The sequence below is a fragment of the Stegodyphus dumicola genome, chromosome 10 (genome assembly GCF_044657685.1).
Source record: "Stegodyphus dumicola isolate Sdum_Otavi_A_Nest chromosome 10, ASM4465768v1".
Classification (NCBI taxonomy): domain Eukaryota; kingdom Metazoa; phylum Arthropoda; class Arachnida; order Araneae; family Eresidae; genus Stegodyphus; species Stegodyphus dumicola.
Window position 1 is genome coordinate 6,249,687 of NC_140777.1, and position 21,148 is coordinate 6,270,834.

The 21,148-nt window shown below is 31.2% G+C and overlaps 1 protein-coding gene and 1 long non-coding RNA gene across 22 annotated transcripts in view; one reads left to right on the plus strand and one right to left on the minus strand.

The window, feature by feature from the left end:
* Window positions 1–12,436, minus strand: part of LOC146994866 (uncharacterized) — a 41,369-nt gene extending 28,933 nt beyond the window's left edge. For 2 of the 6 annotated variants that reach the window (XR_015043290.1, XR_015043287.1), the window contains exons 1-2: window positions 12,229–12,434; window positions 927–1,147 (exon numbers count right to left, since the gene is read on the minus strand). This is a non-coding gene — a long non-coding RNA (uncharacterized LOC146994866). Of the gene's footprint in view, window positions 1–926; window positions 1,148–12,228 lie in introns of all 6 variants that reach the window. The other 4 variants (XR_015043293.1, XR_015043289.1, XR_015043292.1 and 1 more) reach the window with 4 other exon arrangements.
* The window catches only part of LOC146994865 (inositol polyphosphate-5-phosphatase A-like), a 205,737-nt gene that overhangs the window by 78,760 nt on the left and 105,829 nt on the right, over window positions 1–21,148 (plus strand). For 8 of the 16 annotated variants that reach the window (XR_015043280.1, XR_015043281.1, XM_085824601.1 and 5 more), the window contains exon 1: window positions 20,420–20,574. The exons of 1 other annotated variant lie outside the window; for it this stretch is intronic. Coding sequence is in view for 6 of the 15 variants with exons in the window: in XM_085824601.1 (XP_085680727.1) it covers window positions 20,519–20,574 (56 nt within the window). In the remaining 9 variants the exon portion in view is untranslated. 7 more of the 16 variants (XM_085824596.1, XM_085824603.1, XM_085824597.1 and 4 more) reach the window with 6 other exon arrangements.

The following is a 21,148-nucleotide window of genomic DNA, read 5'->3' on the forward strand; positions in this document are numbered from 1 at the left end:
GACAGAAATCTCAAGCTAGCTGAATAAACTAATTACTTTTAAAACTTATTAAGGAAGAGAGTTATTTATAAATCCATGCATTTTAGCTTTCTTTAAGTTAATTTGTCTAGATTCTTTTTAAATCAAAATTATATAGAATAATAACATGTTTAATTTTTCCTCTTCAAGTAAGAACGCGAGTAAAATGCAAATAGAAGAAAACACAAATAGCCTGCTCTGTAGAGGCTAAAAGTTACCGCTGTTAATTAATATGCAAAATTTGGCAAATAGTTGCCAAATATAAGCCAGTTGAAGACATGCAACTTAAGCAAAAGTTAACACTCAAGTAAGACAGGTAGAGATGCAAGATATTTCCTCAATGGAAAGGTATTATTTACTTGCAACCTGCCTCATTTCCCTTTCTGTGTGTGGGGGGAGGGGGAGAAATTTCTGCTCTGAGTATACTAATTTCCCTTTCGGCTAATCTTCCACTGACTGAAAAGACACCAAATCATTCAAAATATCTCACCAATGTTCAGAAAAAATATGTTTTCTGTAATATGCAGAAACCGGTTTATTTGATTATGACAAAGCATGTCTATGTGCATATATCCCAAAACTAAAGAAACAATTAGAAATAAAATTAATCAGTCCATTTTATAAAAAGAGCCATAAAGAAAAAGGTGTTACTTAGTCTTCGGTGTCTGAAAGAGTATTGCTTGGCAGCATTGTTTTACGCCAAGCAGAGTTTGGCTTTAGTGTAACCCTAAAGTTATTTCGTTTTTGCCTTATTAGTATGTATGATTTTTGACTTGATGTGGGAGCATATGGTTGTTCGCTTTTAACTAAGTTACATAGGTAACTATAAGCACATGCGTGTGCTAGTATTCAATAATGTTGTTTTTGTTAAAATAAATTTGTTATTGTTAATATTACAGTCCACTTACTGAAGTTAAGTTTCATTAAATAAGTTGGAGCTATCTTCAGCAGGAACAGCATCTCATAAATCTAAATCAACTGCCACCAGAATTCTTGGGTCTGGACCACAGAAAACAACAGCAGTATCTTCCACAAGAACAGAACACAGGTATGCTATTCTTCCACCTACTACATAATTGCAATATGTTGGATCAAGACTTGCTTCATGGAAACTTTCTTTTAGAAATGTCTAAAATAAAAGAAATAATAATAATAAATATTTCCACCTTAAATATACAATGAAAGACACAGTATTAATAAACATTAATTCCCTTTTGTATACTAAATTTTTTGATGAAGCAAGTTCTAATCAGATTCAGCAAAGCCACACAAATATTTCCACAAAAATAATTATTATGTTATTATTATTTGCGGGTAAACAGCCTCAAATATTTAAATAAAGCATACAACTAAGAGGTCCATGATGAGTAAACCAGGTGTAATTATGAGTGTATGAGGGTAAATTTACGTATAATAATTTTTATCAGTTTTTATTTATTTACGGTGTCATCAATTACGATTTTAAAATAACTGTGTTTGTCTTATTGAATAAAATTCAGGTACACAAATAAATGATTACGACAATGCATGCAAGGATTATCCAGTCCTCGAGGCTTCCTTTTATTTAGCACTTTTATTTAGCACTATTTATTTAGCTTAAATTAAACTCATTCATGTTTGCAACATACAGAGAGAAGTACATGAGGAAAGCAATGAAAATATTCACACAGATAATATTTGAACTGAAATAGAATGAACTGCCAATGTACAATTACTTTATCCACTTGATTTATGACACATAAATAAATTTGTGTTAACAGTTGAATATTCATCCAGAAAGTTGTATTTGTCAGCAATTTTCAAATGTATTTTATTTTTATTGCACGCAAACATTTGGTCATGAACCTCAGTAGTAATTTCTGCTTAATTAATTTATTGCGTTCATACATGTACTGAATTACAAAAGCCCTAATATAATATATTTAAAAGAAACAGTAGACTACATATATAGTTGCTAATTTGTGATGCAATGAAACTTGTTAATAAATGATACCTAAATAAATTTAAAATAAAAAAAAATTCTCATTGATGATGACTAGAAGATTCAGTCAATTTAACAGTACAATTTTGTTCCTACAATCATAATTCTAGACATGGCAAAAGAAAAACTCTGGCACTTAGGAATTTTTATGATGAATGGCTTTCAAAATAGCTTTGTTTATTTATTTAGATTTATTTGCCAATGTATGCAGTAAAAGACTATACATAGGTGAATGAATCTAATAAGGATGCATTTTCTTATATTTAGTAACAAACAAAATACACAAGTTTGTTTTCAATACCTGACAAAATGTAGGCAAAAGCTATTCCATAGTGATTTAAAAAATTGACTGGACAGCTATAGCTACGAAGCATGGACAGTATAGCAACATTTAAAAAAGTTTTCTGAAGTCAATTAACTTCTGTCCCTTTAAAAGTAATCCTCTTCTACATTCATATGTCATTCTAGCATTAGAATCATGCCTGGAATGCCTATGCCAAAAATTATTTAGCCAAAAATTTCATGCTACACAAGAACGTAAATTTAACCAGTTATGATTTAGAAATTTACACTTCTCCTTTTCATTTCCCTATCAGAATGCAAATTAGTTCGAGAAAACTTGAGGATTACAGATTTTAAGACAAAGCCTGTTTCTGCTTCTCGAGGCCACATTTACTAGATTTCACTATCTCAGTAATTTATTATTATATCTATCTCACTATCTCAGATAAGATCACAATCCAAAGTCTCTGGCTTTGGATTGTGACTGCTGACATTTAAATTGTTATGCTGGTGAGAAGTTTGAGCCAACTTCCCATTAAATGAATTGTGCAATATTTGATTACTGGATTAGTTTTAATTTGAATTTGAATGTGACTTTTAAGATAGCTTGCGACAAGTCATTGTTTGACTTTGTTAAACATGAGATGTGCAGTTCAAGGATCTGATTTAATAAAAAGGTTATATTTTAACCATCAGAAGTCTTTGTCAGTATCTTCAGCCAAGCAATAATTCACTTCAAGTCCATTAGGAGTTTGAATATCAGTTTATGCTGTGAAAGAGCATCAAACTCTATACACTGAAGAGAGATTTTTTTCATTCCTACCTTCAAAAAGTGAATACAGCAAGCTACTGTGTATTGTGTAGGTTGTATTTTATGCAACAAAAAGCAAGGAAAAGGTGGGAGCATGAAACCAATGAAAATGTACCTTTAAGCACACTTCATGAAGATTTTATAGGACCGTTACTATAAACAAACAAGAATTGACCCCTGTAGATGCTTTTATAAAGTTTGTCTAGCTGTATCAGTAAAGCTGACATCAGCCCAAGATTCATCTTTGGAGATCCTTTTAGAATAATTACAAACAGAGATACGGCTTTCACCTCAAAGAACTGCCCAGATGATTACTGTGCAAAAGAAAAAAAACCAGTACATATTCTAAACTACAGGCATTCTGTGAGGAAATGGTCAAGCAGAAAGTATCCATTCAACTTTCATTCTAATTCTAGTCTTAGCCAAATTGTCTACTGAAGATCCAATAAAATGACACAAGTATGTTGCAGATGCCCAATGCATGTTAAACAGCCCTAACTGCAGAAGCACTAAGAGATCAGCATTTGTCAGCAATCTGTCAGCAGATCTGTCAGCAAAATATATTTTATTAAAGCAAGCAATTCATACAACAGCAGAATATTACAAAGACTACTTTTTAAGGATACATGTGCCCTCCCCCTCTTATATTCTATGGCTTCTGGAGCCAAACCTCATGCAGACATAAGGAAGAAACAGAAATAAGTGATTATCATTTACAAGAAAATTGTTTTTAACAGCTTATTATTTTTTTCAATTCAGTGTGACCATAACATTAGAAATGTAAAATTATAAAGAGACATAGAAAGGTGAATGCATTTCAGATTTATGATGCCATCTAAACCAATAGTAGAAAAAAAATTAATGAAAATATGTCTTATAAAAAATTACTTTTATTCACCCATTAAATATTAAAACTGCTAATGACGTGATTTTTGGTTCAGCAAAGTTTAAAACTGATTATATTTTATTCATTGTTACCTCAATAACTCCTCCAGCAAAAAAAAAAAAAAAAAAAAAAAAAAAGATCAGTTGAATTAAAATTTTCTTCTAACAGATTAGCACGATCTGCAGCACTGCTTATGATGGTGTTGTCAATTGCCCAACATACCTTAAAAGTTCTTCTACCACTTACAGATTCTTGATACCACTGAATACAAATATCAGTTGATTTTGCAGAGGCAGGTAAACCCAGTATATGTATTGTTATTTAAACTGCAGGTTAAAATATGAAATAAAATTATGTAGAATAATTACTTCAAATTATTATTAAAACTCTATCTTTTTCATCTTTATACAGTTTCAAGGAATAAACATAACTTCAGGAATAGACCATCCTTAGATATACGAAATACTAATAAAAAAACAAATATTTTAGAAAATCAACGTTTCTTACATTCAAATATTATTTTAGCTACAGTAGCTGAGAACAATGGGGTGCCCATTTGTTCCAAACTAACTGCAGCAGATTTATCTTGAATAATGCTGTTGTGAATATTTGTAAACATCTGAATCCTTTCTGATTACACTTTTTGTTTTTCTGCATTCTTGTGGTGTTCTATTCATTTATTGTTTTTAGGCTGATAATTTTGGGGTTTACTTGATTTAATAATTCATTTCCTTTATTCCTTGGCAGCAATTTTTGCTACCCATTTGGGAATAAGAACTTGTCAACTTGGTGCTTTTATGGGAGATCTGCAAAAACACATTTTCAAAGCCAGGGTTCGTACACATTTCTGCACATGGAAATTAAGTACTTTTAAAGACTTTTAAGGACCATTAATGAAAAAAAATTAAGGACCTATGAACAAATGGGAACTGAATAAATTCAATTAAAAATATTATCTATGCCTGAACTTCACTTTTGTAACACCATCCTATAAATAATATATAGATCCGTAAGTAGGATGCATTATTATTAAGCATAGCTTAATTAACATTATAATTAATAAGTGTGAGAATAAAATTAACTTTATGGAATTTATCAAGTAGCATTAAATATTTTACACTTATAATAATTGGACATATTTGAAAGAAGATAAGTGGCATTTTATTTATGTTTTACAAATAGTTAGCTTTATGTTTTTATTATTATTAATGTTTCATTTTGTAACATACTCACTCAGTCTAGAGATTTAATAAATAGTAAACAGATTTTATGTCAAGGGGCATAGGTTAAAATGAAATCATAATCAGCATGATTCATAACAAAAGACTGGTTGTTGTCATTGCCTAGAAAGAGACCTGCTGATCAAAACAAACCTGAGAGGCCTGATGTAGGCACGGTTGGCAGGTTCTGAAAGTTAGCTGGGCTCCGTCTGACGCAGTTACTGTCATAATTTCATGTAGAGTTTCAGGGGTTGCGACTCAGATAATATACTTTAAGGTTCTAATAAGCCAATAAAGCATCAGAGGTGATAAGTTATTTTTCAGTATTTTAAGTGTCACTAGATGCGAAGAATAAGTTTTACATAAGTTTTTACATTTTTGTGTTTTATGTTGTGATCACGGTAAGGGTTAATGAAAGGCAATAACTCGCTTTAATATGCAGAGATAATTTTTAAAGGTAAGCAGTTAGTTATAAGTAATTAAATTAGGTATTAGATAACCTCAGTCATTATGGATTTACATGGTCACTATTAAATTTTATTTATTTTTTAACAATATTTGTTACAATATTTGTTAAAAAAGGCCCTAGTAAAATCACAATCTCATGAAATTTCACAGTTTAAAATACCTATAATTTATGACATTGATTCTAAAACGATATTAGGATAATTACACATTAAAAGCTACAAAACCATTTATATTTTGTAGCAACAACACTCAACAAAATAGTTATGCATCTTTTTAATTTGAAGCCTTCCCAGACATTTTGAGTAATTTATATCGATTTCCTTCTCTTGAACCATCTTTACTAACAATTATAAATTTGTCTCAATATGCGAAAGAATGTCCTCACTAGTTTCTGCATGTTTTATCTCCTAACCTGTCAACCTCTCCACAATGTACTTATGAGGGTTTATTTGATCTGGTAAAAGTTAAATAGCCCCCAAACCCCTGACAGTTGTGAAGCAAATTATTGCTGTGTCTGAAAGTAACTACAAAGTCAGACAAAGGTTTAAATAAGCTTCTTATTTAAAAAGAACTTAGACATAGAGGCATGTTCTTATGCTAACAAAATCAACTGCAGCTCGTGGTAATGTAATTAAACAAGAAGAGTCAAATTCAAACTAAAAATATCAACTAGCGGTCAAAGACTATGCAACTTAATTTCATTTAACTCACTCTATCGTTGTAACAAACTCAAATGTCGGCAACGATAATGCAAAGACAAATAATTACAAATTATGAGAGCTGGCAGGAACTAATGCAGGGAGCAAGTGGAGGTCAGAAACACTCTTGTCTTACATTCCAAAAACCTCAGTTTAAAAACTGTCTAAGTGATTTGCATTCTGGTAAGGAAATAGAAATGGGAAATTAGAGTAAAGGCTGAAATTGTAAACAACTGGGTAAGTTACATAATAATAACTGTACATATCTTTGAAGAATAATTTTCTTTCTCTTTATGTATTCAGTTTATTTCTTCTCCATTTCCTTTTCATTTTAGAATTTTTAGATTTAATTAAAGATTTCTGTTATTCTAAATAAAATAAATACATTTAGAATGTATAAAAAAAGCAGCTAATTTTATTTCTTTAGTAATATGAACATTCAGAAGAAATATGAAATATAGATGATAAGGTTCGGTTACAGAGCTGATGTGGCATAATTTTCAGAATTTATTGACACACCGAGCAACAAAATCTAGAAATGGCAAAACTTTTAGCATTTAGAACAGGCACTGGAAGCAGTATTTAAGATCCACAGAAACTACATCAGGTGAGAAAATGCTTAGTGCCAGCCATGTATATGATGCATTAAGACATATTAGATGAATCTTTTAAATTGTCAGTTTTCAATTTCTTTATTAGTAAAAAACATTTTCTATAATGCCTGTCCATATGATAAGATTAGAAGCATTTCTGATATTCTCCATGCTCATGTCTAATGAGAAGTAGAGAAAATAAAGGAAGATAAAAATGTTAAGAAGATTCTAGTATCAGAAGTAAAACTTTCAACTATAAAACCAATGTTTTCACTTTTCTTCCAGACGTTCTCCATAAAGTAAGAAACTGCGTGTTAATACCATCGAGACATTTTTCATTTTGTCACATTTTTCTGGAATCTTCTGTAATCGTGGGTCTATCAATCTTGCCTTCATATCTTTCTAAACTTTCCAAGCTGCAATGTCTAAAATCCTAAAGCAAAATTACCCCTACCAATTCTGTAACAGCATGACTAATAAAATCATTAATAATTAAAAAATTAAATAATTCACTAATCAATGCTTAAAATAATTACCGTATTTGACGGCATATAAGACACACTTTTTTTCCTAAATTTGGTCTCAAAAAAGTTACCTGCATCTTATCCATGAAGGACACTTTCAATACTGAATGCTATTTTTAGCCCGGATAAAGATCCAGACACACATAACTTTTTCTACATCTACATGTGTGTGGCCTTCTAAATAAGGGTGCGTCTTATATGCCAGTGTGTCTTACATGCCGTCAAATACGGTAAATAGTGCAAGTTAAAATTTAACAAAATACGAAGAGATAAATTAAAATTTAATATGATTTTTAATATAATTTTATTAGTAAAAATAAAATTTTCAAGATGTAATTTCTACTGAAATTTTGCTCAGGTACATAAAAGAAGTGTAGGGCTCCGGGTAGAATTATGATTTAACTGCAAAACTAAGAAGTACCGGAGCTGGGCTCCTGTGGGCTTGGTCGCAAATTAAGCTCTGGAGAAAACTGATGCATATTCTGAGAATTCTGAATATTCTGAGACAATTACATGGGAAAAACTCGATAAATACCATAAAAAATTTTAAAATAGATTTTTAATTAATTACATAGCTATTTTGCTTTTGCTAAGAAATGTTTCAGAAAAGGTGCTTTACAGCATTATACCTTGCTTATTTTTCACATTCAAAAATATTGCATAATAAGTGGCCAAAATGGAACTTTATAATATGACAGCGAAAAATACAAATGCTTTATTTTAATGTTATTTCTTAAATACAATTCCAAAATATTACCATTATTTAAATGAAATTTATCAATGTTACAATGTTCTGAAAAATATCATTGAAAAATTCCCAGATCTCGGAAATAAAAATTTTCTATAGAAACTGATCTTAAAATCGCCAAAATGTTGATAAATCGGCAAATTTAGAACCATTTAATAAAAAAATTCACATCCCCAAAAAGTGAAAAGTTAAGAACTCTTCATTATAAAAAATGAAATAATTTCGAAATGCTTATGTTTCACTTCGTGCTCAGAAACTTGAGTATCCCACTATTTATATTAGAAATAGGAACAAATTATAACCCATGAACCCATTCAAAAGATAACCAAAAGATTATCAGCTCCAAAAATATTCCTCCAAAATATTAATTCACACTCAAAATGGCAGTCATAAAAACAGACAGAAATTTCAGATTAAATTTCAGGACCTTCTCTCGATTTTGGTCGAAATTAAGGACTTTTAAGGACCAAAAATCGATTCAAAAAAACTTAAGGACTTTTAAGGACCATACGAACCCTGAAAGCCAATTCTTTAAGATATTTCAGAGCCCATGTCCACTGTACATAAACACAGATCAGAAAGCCTGAAAGTTCAGTCATGAATCAGCTATGATATTTAGCAGTTAGCTGAATTTTAAGTTAGGGTCCACCCTGACAGGTATTTGAGAAACTTCACAATATATTTTGCATACTAAGAAGGAATACTTAATATCTGCATTTCTTTGAGTAATTTCTAGCTATTGTTGTGTTGTGTGTGCTACTTATTGTGCTTCATAATAAATAATAAATTATTCATTTCTTTCAGCTTATCTGCACTTAGTATTTAAAGAAACATCAATAATCTATAATTCACAAATCAATTATTTCAAATAACCCATGGGCATATTCAGGGGCCATACACAAAGCGAAGAACGAAATGTCTGCATTCGGATCAGACTAACAATAAAATATCAGTTTTTCTGATGTTAAGAGATTTAGTGACCAGCATTTCTATGCAGATTATTACAAAAAATAATGATCAATATTATTATTTCCTAAATGTAGATCTTAGTCGTATAATTGTATAGAATTCATGCTCATTTATATTGGCAGGCTTCAGTATTGGCATATAGCCAATTTGTAATATTATTTGCAAGTGTTAAAAATGAAAAATACTTTAAATTAGTTTTTAACGATTATCAGGTTGTAATTGTAAAGAAATAAAACTTCTTAAAAAAATGGCTTATTAAGAATTAATCAAGTTCAAGTCAAAAAGAGGATCTGATGACATCATGATTATTCATTATCGGAGTTAACCCTTTGTGGTACGGTGTGCCTGGTCTGGGCACATCTAAAAATTTCCTTCTGTAGGCACAGAAAAATTGAATGAAAAATGATTTATAGATTACTCTGAACCTTCTTTATTTAAACTAGATGGCAGAAAACTAAATGAAAAAGGATTTATAGATTAATCTGAACCTTCTTTATTTAAACTAGATGGCAGCCCAACACAAATCAGTCCATATATTTTAGCAATGTTTAGTTTTTAAAACCCCTCATTTTTCAAAAACATCTGGTTGATCTTTGGATTATGGTAACTTAACGACTTTTTGGCGAAAATTTGGCGACCAACCCTGCTACAGCAACCTGCTAGTCATTTTTTTTTTTGGACGCCATTTTGTTTTCTCAAAGTAAAAGCACTTTCCCCCCCCCCCTCTCAACATTTGTTCCAACAATCTGCTAGCCGAATTACGCATATGCTCGAACTTTTATGGAACAAAAGTGCTTAATCATGACGAAAATTAGGTGCGAAATTGGGAAAAAGTGCAGAATCGCCCACTGCTTGCAGCGTTTTTAATATTTGCACATACACGATATCCATGTACACGTCGACCTATTTTCACTTAAAAAAACATCCCAGAATTGCACAAAAATGGCATTGCACACACTCTTGACTTTATCCATGTACATTGCTAAAGCCCTAGCTAGTAACCTTTATCGCCTTACCAAAATGTCGCCAAAATACCTGTTACCATATTCCAAAGATTAGCCTTTCCTTCGAAAATGAAAAACCCTCCCATTTTTCAACCAAAGTTTTATCAAGCATTATCATTTATATTTCCTGTAGTAATAATGCTGACTTACTGTGTCCGATTGCATTAAGGCATAGGATTTTAAAATTAATGCCTCAATGAGTTGTAAATACGAATTAAATTCTTTAAAAAATTTTAAAGAATTTAATTCGTAAAATTTTATTGTTTATATGAGAAAATATAAAGAGATGGAAAAAATTGTATGCAAGGAATAAAAACTAAAAGTCTCTGCTAAGTATTCATTCGATAGTAAGCTATTATGAAAATACCTGCATCAGTTTATAGTTTTATCATTAAAAAAAAATTTGGCAAGCCACGTATTAAAGTCTCCAAATTAGATTAATTTAATTAAATATCTGCATTTGATTTTCACTTTTAACTACCGATCGTTGCAATACTTTCACGTGAATCCGCAAGTTATTGCTCAAACATGTCGCCAAGCTGAGGCAGCGATATTTAACACAAATGATTATTAAATTTCATAAACTCTTACGTAAAAAATAAAATGATTTACACAAAATAAAGGAAGCACTTCCACAGAGAACCCGGTAAATGTAAACATCGCCAACTTTGGCGATAATAGTTTAAATCTGGTAACCCAGCAGATTTATCCTATTCACTTGTTTGAAGTTTGCAACCATTCCTCTTGCGTTCATTTTGTTGAATTATCACTGTCGTTATTCGCATTTGCAGATTTTCGTAGATAGATGCCGGTTCTCGGTTCGGGATGAAAGGAAGAAAATACGGTGGTGAATGCTAATTTGTAACATGGCCGTTTACATTGTGTTCTTAATTATTAACAGCTCTAAGAACTATGAGGTTTCCAACCTCTAAAATAATTTGTTTCCGTAGGCCGCAAAAATGTGCATGTGCATTTTAAATAACTAAGTAATGCTTTTATTTTTATTATTGTTTATTGTCATCTAAAATTATGAGAATAAATCAATTTTTATAGTGTAAAATTTTAAAAGGTAATATATTGTTAATGTTTTTCTAACAATAACCTTTCAGAGGATGGCAGGTGTGACATAAATAGATGATTAAATTGAAATAAAAAATATTATTGATTATCTAAGATGACAGAATAGTTTGATGTATCACCATAGTCATCAAAATTAGCAAACCACTGCTGGTGTAAGGAATATATTGTTTTCTGTGTTAAATGGAATTTAAGACAATTTTTTTTTCGCTTATCACATTTAACCGGTTAATTTCAGTATATTAATACTAATTTATATTTATTAAATGAATTTTTATTTCCGTTATAAATGCTTATATATTGTCTTATGCTTAATATATTCTTTTCTCTGCTAACTTGAATTTAATACAAATTTATTATCGTATATCACGTTTAACCGGTTAGTTTTACATCTACATGCTTATTATCTGTGAATTTTTACTACCATATGCTTAATATATTGTTTTGTCTGCTAACTTGAATTTACATGCAGTAAAAATCACGTTTACAGAATATAACGTTTACGGCTCGGCTCATCGTCGCTAAACCGCTAGCTTGGCGAGTAAAAATGCAACGGCGCCAACGGGTTCTCTGCGGATGAAAACCAAAAATAAATATTTCTAAAAAAGTATTTCATAACAAAAAAAAAAAAAAAAAAAAAAATACAATTTTGCAGGTTAAAGGAATTTTAGAAATGCGAGAAATATTCATATTTGAAACTTAATTGCAAGTCACTATGAAGTTTTTAATGTACAAAATAACTTTCAAGTATAGTTTTAACTTATGCTGTTTTTCAAGATAAACATAGCGGAATCGAAATAAATATTAAAAGAATAAAACAAGTATTTAGTGATGATAAGAAAAATGATAGTAAATAAAGGTTCAACTGTTCAACTGAAATCTGGTTTAATTATATTCTTTTAATCATGCAGAAATTCTAGACAGTAGGGTAAAAAATAATTAAACTTACTTGTCTTATGAACAACTTACTCGGAGTGGCTCTAATCAATTTTCGTATTTAAACCGCTCAAAGCATATGTAAACAAAACATCACTGTTGCCATAATAATTTTACATTATCATGAACATATTAAATTATTAGTCCAAAGAGGCTTTGTCCCTAAAGGACGATTGTTTTCGTTTTGCAATTCTGCGTTGAATGAATATAAATGTCCGTTTCACTTTTCAAAATGTTGCCACCAAATATTAGAGTATATATTATATTTGAAGAAATTAAAACATGAAAAATTCGAGTGGCTCCTAAACACTATACCATCTGGGGGAAAAATCTTTTTATTATAAATTAATTTTAATATAAAAGTTATTTTAACATATGTGCATTTAAGAAAAAAGAGCAGTGAAAATTTCCCAAAATCGCAAGCAGATAAATTTTGGCAGCATAGTTTTGTCAAAAATTGCGCGATTTGGCAACACTGCGTTGCAACTTGATTCGCTGTTTGTAGCTGCGCCAAAGAACTAACTTTTAAAATCGTGTATTTAACAGCTTTTGACACTAACATATTTTCTGAAGCAGGGCAGAATTCGAAAGGTAAATCCTCTTGAAAAACCAACAAAGATGTCTTGTAGAATATAATACAGTATTATCAATTAATTACATAACTGCTTTTCTCTTACTTGAAGCAGAACTTTATTAATCTTATGAGATATTTAGTCCAAGGCAGTTTAATTATAATATTGTTTTTGAAACTTTTAATATTAGGTATATTTATATTGTAATAGATGAGTAAGAATTAAGGATACAGTGGATATTTAGCTGAGGTATGCTAATCAGCCTAAATGCTACTATTTATCCTGTGATCCGTTCCATTTTATTTCTCGCTTCCTGTTAAATAGTCTTAAAATTTGTTTTAATTAAAAATAAATAAAAGTTGATTGATAGAAGCTTTCCATAATGTGAAACAACCTTTCCATGAATACGTTTCTTCCCATAATGTTATGCAACTGCAACTTTAAAATATTAGATTATGTTAATTAAAATTTGGGTAAAATCCTAGGAGAGCCCTTGGCGACAAACTGGGAAAGTGCAGAATCTCTGCGTGTTTCTCAAAATTGCCAACTTGAAAATGGCAAGTAAAAAAATTGCACAAACTTGGTATCCATGTACACATCGACCTATTTTCATTTAAAAAAACATCCCAATATTGCACAAACTTGGCACTGCACACTCTCTTGACTTTGTCCATGTACACATCGATATGCGCCATATAAATATGTTATATATGGCGCATATTGTATAATATATGTTATCAAATGTGGACTTTAAATAAAATTTTTAGAGTCCACATTAATAACATTGCAACAGCAAAAATTGCAAATATGGTGCAAGTTAGATCATTTTTAAATGCATATATTTATATTAATTGCACTAATTGTATATGTTTATTATATGAATATTTTAAATGTCTGTTTTATCATTCAATATTAATATATTTATGAACATTTCTGTTTTGATTGTTCTGTTCAATGTATCTTTGATTTTAATTTCACTTTTAAATTTTAGCACCATAATTTTATCAAAGTCTTCTGAAATTTAGTCACAATTTCACTCAATCAAATCTAACAGTGTAGTTCACAGATGCAGCATAAAAACTATGTCAAATAACAGTCACTAAGGTGTATGGATTAGGTTTTTCATGCCATCTGTTTTGTTTATTTCATGCTTATGACTGCATAAGAAGACTTACATGAAACAAATGTGTCACAAGCAGTGACACTGAGATGATGTTTCACATAAAACTGAGAAGTACAGCACTAATTAGCACTGTAATTGTTAAAGAAAGTATCCTAGCTTTTAAAAAGCTTTGTTGCATGTAATGTGAACTTAATTACTTTATCATTTTAAGAATAAGAAGGGTTTGTGTGTTTATTTAATTCATAATGCAAAGCATGCAAGGGGTGGCTGAAAAAGTCATGCTTTCGTGAATAATTTCTAGGGCAATTAGGCTCATATTTACATCACTTAAGGAAAATCATGAAAATGTCACAAAATTCACAAAACACATGCGAAAAAAAATAACCTGCACAGCCAGCTCATTTTTCAGGATTTGAGCCGAGATTTAACTACCACTATTCAGCCCTCTGAATTACTCGTAAGACTAAATATGTAATATGTAATATCATGTAATAAAAAGTTAACTGTGTGTTGTGTGGCAGGATTGCTTTCTCAAGTATCAAGGTAGGAAATACTATTCTTTTCTAAATCTATTCTTTTTTTTTTTAAGTGTTTGGTCACAGTATTATTCATTAGATGTACTTTCCATAATTCATATAGAATACTAATATTTCTACAAGTGTTTTTTTTTTTTTTTTTTAAGTGTTTTGCTTGTTGATATTCTCAAAATTGTATCTGATAATTAGTATAGTAATAGGTATAAATACAATAGACGTATATAATCAATCAGGAGTGGCCACTACTGCATATTTACATTATTCTAAAATAGGTGAAGTAGGTTTCAGGCAACAAGAAATGTGGATTCCAAACAATCATTCAGTGACAATGTTAGTTCAATAAGAGCTATGTGCCTGTAATAAATTACTGAATGCATGACTTTTAATACATCCATTTTACATAAACAGTTTTTCAGTATTATTTTTTTTTTAATTTACTAGCGGTACAACACTAATATATGCCCTAATTTCACCAAATGTGGCGATATGTGTTCTACGCTGGTTTTTGGCGCGATTGCATGTTCTATGGCAACCCTGTTGACGTTGAAAAATCTTTCGCTGGAGCTCGTTGATTCGCCTCTGTGTCTGAGAAGATGGGAGGGAAACATAAAATGGTAGTTGTTGAATTGGAAGTTCGGCAAAAGGAAATATCATTGTGGCTATCCTGTTGAGGGGTAGTGGGTATTTCGAAGTGTGGAAAGAGGGTCTGGGAGGTTATTTTTAATGGCAGTGCATGATAGAAGTAGGGATTTGTGATTTTATTTATTTGTGAACCATAGTATAAATTTTCTGGATAGTGTGTCTGGCTGTCATGTAAATACGATAGTGATCACGTGGCGGCATGTTAAAGGCGGTATGAAATTTATATTTCTGCTATTCGAAAACGCATTAATTCATGGTAAGTGCATTTTATTTTATCCTTGTTCTTATTTTGTAGAATGCTATGTTCATTGGTTCTTTAGTATGAATTTCTGTCGTTATTGTTGTTTTTTTAAATTGTTTGAAATTTATTTTAGTTTATTTTATTGTTTAGTGTCTAGACTGTGCAATTCGTAGATGTTTTTTAAAGTTGAAACAGAACGCTGTGTGCATGGTATTATTTGAAATTTATTGTTGTTACGTTATTTTATTAAAGCGAGGAGTGCGTAGATCGTAGATTCCTTCCTTGCCTAAATTGTGCAATTCGTAGAATTTTTTTTAAGTTTAAACAGGATGCTGTGTACATGGTATTCTTTGAAATTTATTGTTGTTATGTTAATTTATTAAAGCGAGGTCTGCGTAGTTTGTAGATTCGTTCGTTGCCTACATTGTGCAATTCGTAGATTTTTTTTAAGTTAAAACATGTCGCTGTGTACATGGATTCTTGTCAAATATTTTTGGTTAGAAACTTTACGTTTTTGCTATCTAAATTTTTTGTTTCAGATTTTTAGCTAAATTGTGTGTTCAAAACGTAGTTTTTGCATGTGCGAAAACCGCGTTTTTGGAGACATTTTAGGCTAAAAGTTCAAAATGTAGACAAAAAATTTAGATAGTAATATAGCAGCGTGAAGTTTCTCACCAAAAATATTTGGCGACTTGAGGGCGCATATCAGAGTAGTTCCTTACTTGCAAAACAATTTAAAGCATTTTATGTTGAAACAACTGCCTGTCTTTCATAGTATATTTGACAGTACCAATAATCTTCAGGAGTACTGAAATTCTATTCGGTAGCATTGTTAATAAAACTAGAAAATTGTACATTTTATTACTTTTGAAGAGTCATTTGCACTTGGATTCATTACACAAGTAGTGGTTTGCTAATTTTGATGACTTTGGGGATCCATAAAACTATTCTGTCATTTTAGAGAATCAGTAATACTTTTTATTTCAATTTAATCATCTAATTGTGTGTCACACCTGAAATCTTCTCAAATGTTATTGTTGGAAAAGCTTTAACAATATATTATCTGGTTAAAGTTTTAGGACATAAATACTGTTTTTCTTGTTATTTTAGATGACCATAACCAATAATAAAAGCATTAATTAATTATTTTAAATGCATATTTTGGCGGCCTATGAAGTCAAAATATTTTATTGGTTGGAAACCTCATTCTGCTTGCTTAATGCTACGTTAACAGCCGTGTTACCAATTATCATTAACCCCCCTCCCGCCATATTTTCTTCTACGAACTAGCATCTGTCACCGAAAACTTCCTTAATTATATGAAAGTATTTCCATCTATTTTGGAAAAGTTCATAAAATATAACGTGAAAATACGAAAAAATAATTATAAATAAGTGAAGAATAATTTAAATCCGCAAATGCGAACAACGAGGGTGATAATTCAACAAAATGAATGTTAGAGGAATGGCTGCAACCTTCATACAAGCGAATAGGTTGAATCCGCCGGATTACCAGGTTTGAACTATTATCGCCAAAGTTCCCGATGTTTACATTTGCTTGGTTCTTTGCAGAAGTGTTTCGAAATTCTAATTAGATGTAAACAAATTTCATTTAATAATAATTGAATGCCCCGGAAAGCTTCAAACTTCTTTTTTATTTATTTATTTTTTTTTTAAATTAATCTTTGGATTATGGCAACTTGGCAATTTTTTGGCAAAAATTTGGCAACCAACCCTGCTACAGCAACCTGCTAGTTTTGTTTTCACAAAGTAAAGGCATTTTTTTTTTTTTTTTTTTTTTTTTTACTCAACATTTTTTCCAACAATCTGCTAGCCGAATTACGCTTATACTAGAACTTTTATGGAACAAAAATGCTTGGAACTACTCTGATATGCGCCCTCAAGTCGCCAAATTTCTCGCCCTTCACGCTGCCATATTACTATCTAAATTTGTTGTCTACATTTTGAACTTTTAGCCTAAAATGTCTCCAAAAACGCGGTTTTCGCACATGCAAAAACTACGTTTTGAACACACAATTTAGCTAAAAATCTGAAACAAAAAATTTAGATAGCAAAAACGTAAAGTTTCTAACCAAAAATATTTGACAAGAATCCATGTACACAGCGACATGTTTTAACTTTAAAAAAATCTACGAATTGCACAATGTAGGCAACGAACGAATCTACAAACTATGCAGACCTCGCTTTAATAAATTAACATAACAACAATAAATTTCAAAGAATACCATGTACACAGCATCCTGTTTAAACTTAAAAAAAATTCTACGAATTGCACAATTTAGGCAAGGAAGGAATCTACGATCTACGCACTCCTCGCTTTAATAAAATAACATAACAACAATAAATTTCAAATAATACCATGTACACAGAGTTCTGTTTCAACTTTAAAAAACATCTACGAATTGTACAGTCTAGACACTAAACAACAAAATAAACTAAAATAAATTTCAAACAATTTAAAAAAACAACGATAACGACAGTAATTCATACTAAAGTACCAATGAACATAACATTCTACAAAATAAGAACAAGGATAAAATAAAATGCACTTACCATGAATTAATGCGTTTTCGAATAGCAGAAATATAAATTTCATACCGCCTTTAACATGCCGCCACGTAATCACTATCGTATTTACATGACAGCCAGACACACTATCCAGAAAATTTATACTATGGTTCACAAATAAATAAAATCACAAATCCCTACTTCTATTATGCAGTGCCATTAAAAATAATCTCCCAGACCGTCTTTCCACACTTCCAAATACCCACTACCCCTCAACAGGATAGCCACAATCATATTTCCTTTTGCCGAACTTCAATTCAACAACTACCATTTTATCTTTCCCTCCCATCTTCTCAGACACAGAGGCGAACCAACGAGCTCCAGCGAAAGATTTTTCAACGTCAACAGGGTTGCCATAGAACACGAAATCGCGCCAAAAACCATCGCAGAACACATATCGCCACATTTGGTGAAATTAGGGCGTATATTAGAGTTGTACCAAATGCTTAATCATGACGAAGATTAGGTGCGAAATTGGGAGAAAGTGCAGAATCGCAAACTGCTTGCCGCGTTTTTAAGAATTGCACATACACGGTATCATCCATGTGCGCGTCAACCAACTTTCACTTAAAAAAGCATCCCAGAATTGCACAAAAATGGCATTGCGCACACTCTTGACTTTATCCATGTAGACTACTAAAGTCCTAGCTAGTAACTTTTATCGCTGTTATGTCGTGGAGCAAAAACAATTTTATTTTGCACCTGACTGCCACTGGCTCCGACATAGCAATTTGAATACTCTACATCTAAAATTTGAAACATCATTCCAGAATTTTAAATGTTTATTTAATAGAATTCTATTCATATATTTGCAAGTTATACACTATAAATACAATAAACAAAATTTGAACTTATCTGCGCCAGCGTGAATAAGCCTGGCATAATATTCTGAACTCGACGCAACTTTAGCAGGAACAATACCGCTAATTCAAACACAAGGTTTCATCCTTTCCAATGCAGCTAATTTTCTAAATATATTTTACTAATATCCGTAGCGGGACAGCGGATTCCATTTCATTCACCCAAAACTCAAATGTTATAACGTAATAGTATCGCAAAAGATGCAAAAAACATCGACTCAAAATCAAAATATTAAAATCTATAGAATATCATCCGCTGTTGCCATTCCAGCACTGCCAAGTTTTTCTTCCTGCAGCTGTTGCCAGACTTATTCTCGTTGTATGTGAGAGGTACAACAATCGCCTTACCAAAATGTCGCCAAACTACCTGTTACCATATTTCAAAGATTAGCCTTTTTTTTTTACTAGTACATAAAAGATCTAACATTGTGGTTCTCAACCTATTTTGCCCTATTCCACCCCTTTCGTCATTGCTAGAAGATCATTCTCATCATGCCCTTCCTTTTCAGTACTTGAAAAATGCATATGTATATTTATTTAGATTGCTTAACTTGCTTTATAAATTAAACAACAAAAAGTACAGAAAATGTTGATGTACAACCAGGATTTGAATAAAAATAGTTTTTTATATTCATAAACCACAGCTCCCAACTGTGGTTTTTCTTCTGGTCTCCTGGTATATTACCAAATCTCCCAGTTTTCAGTTTTTAGCCTTTATTAAGGAACATTTTTCCCAGAAATGAATAAATTTCATTGAATGAATTAAACTTAAATTGTGCTAATTCGATCTTTTCACCTTTAGTGATTTTCAGAATAATTTTTCTTATTAAATTTTATTATACTTGAATTGTATTTTTTATTAATTTTATTAAACATCATCTGATCTGAATTATCTTAATCTAATGGAGATATTTGTAGATGTTTACATCAGGGTTCAAGCTCTGTTTAATCAATTAATATTTACTTCTAATTTAATTTTATTTCGATCTACAGTACATTACCAAGTTTATCCGGATTTAAAGTACTTTGATCAGTAAAAGCTTTCATTCACTACTTGAAAATTTCTCAATTCATACTCTATTTCGATTTTATTTTTGCCATCAGTTCGTACTCTATTTTGATTTGGTGTTTAATGTGTGAGCTACAGTTGAACACTTTTTTATAAAATCTTCATTATTTTTCTGTAGATGACAAAAAAATATTTCAATTCAGAAAAACTGTAAATTTCAACATTACACTGATCGATACATTATGTAAGTATAATCAGACATCAAGCTGGTCTTTACCGTACGGTATCCCTTGGTTTCTGGAAACATCAGAAAGTAGTATTGGTTGTTCGTGAAATCTAAAAACCCCAATGTTGGTAACCGTAATGTTGATAATGTTGGCAAAACTTGCCTTGGAGAATTTTTTTTTTTTTTTTTTTTTTTTTTTTAATCGTTAAGAAGTCGTTTTTCTGCGAATATCACCAAATGTGTTGTGATAAATTGAGATTTTGGCTATTTTTTGTAATAGTATTACTTCAGTATGGACCGGGATTTTTTTATACTTACCATTCTTTTCAATTGATGTGTGCAGTTGCACGTGCATTAGTGTTGTATTTTGATGTGGGTACCATCATTTGAATATGTCTGAGGTAAGTAAGAGGATGAATGTTGATGGTTTGGGTTCTATTATGTGTATTTATCCACCATTAACAGCAGATAGCCGAAACAACCAAAAATTTAATTGAATTGCTTACATGGAAGATGGAGAAGATGGTGGTGGGAAGCTTGAAAGTATGCTCATGATAAAAAGGTATGTTAAAAAATTGACGTTTCATTTATTTATTCGTCTCCGTATGTTAATTTTTGTTAAAAGATTTGTTGTTTAATGTTAGGAAATATGCATTTTCGGTTATTTGTTCATCTCTGTGAGTTAACGCAGCGGCAAATTTTTTCTGGTCAACATGATAGTTTTAACTTTAAGTGAAAATAGGTCGATGTGTTCATGGACAAAGTTAAGGCAGTGTGAAATGCCTGGTTTGTGCAATTCTCTGATTTTTTTTTTTTTTTTTTTTTCCAAAGTTAAAATAGGTTGATGTGTACATGGACACCGAGTTTGTGTAAGTCTTTGACTTCTTGTTTTGGTTTTGTGTAGTGGGGGGAAAGATCAGCACCATCTTGAAATTGGTGTAGATCTGTGGTGATGGCGATAAGGAGCGCGCCTTGCGCCCTCCGATAAGTGTGGCAACCCTAGAGGAGAAGTTTCTTACGAGTAGCGAGCAGAGCGAAAGAGGCAGGCTGTCGGGCAGTGTGCGCGAAGTTCCTAAATAAAGCTTAATTTTTATTGTGCACTATGTCTTGTTAATATTTATATTAATGCAGTAAGA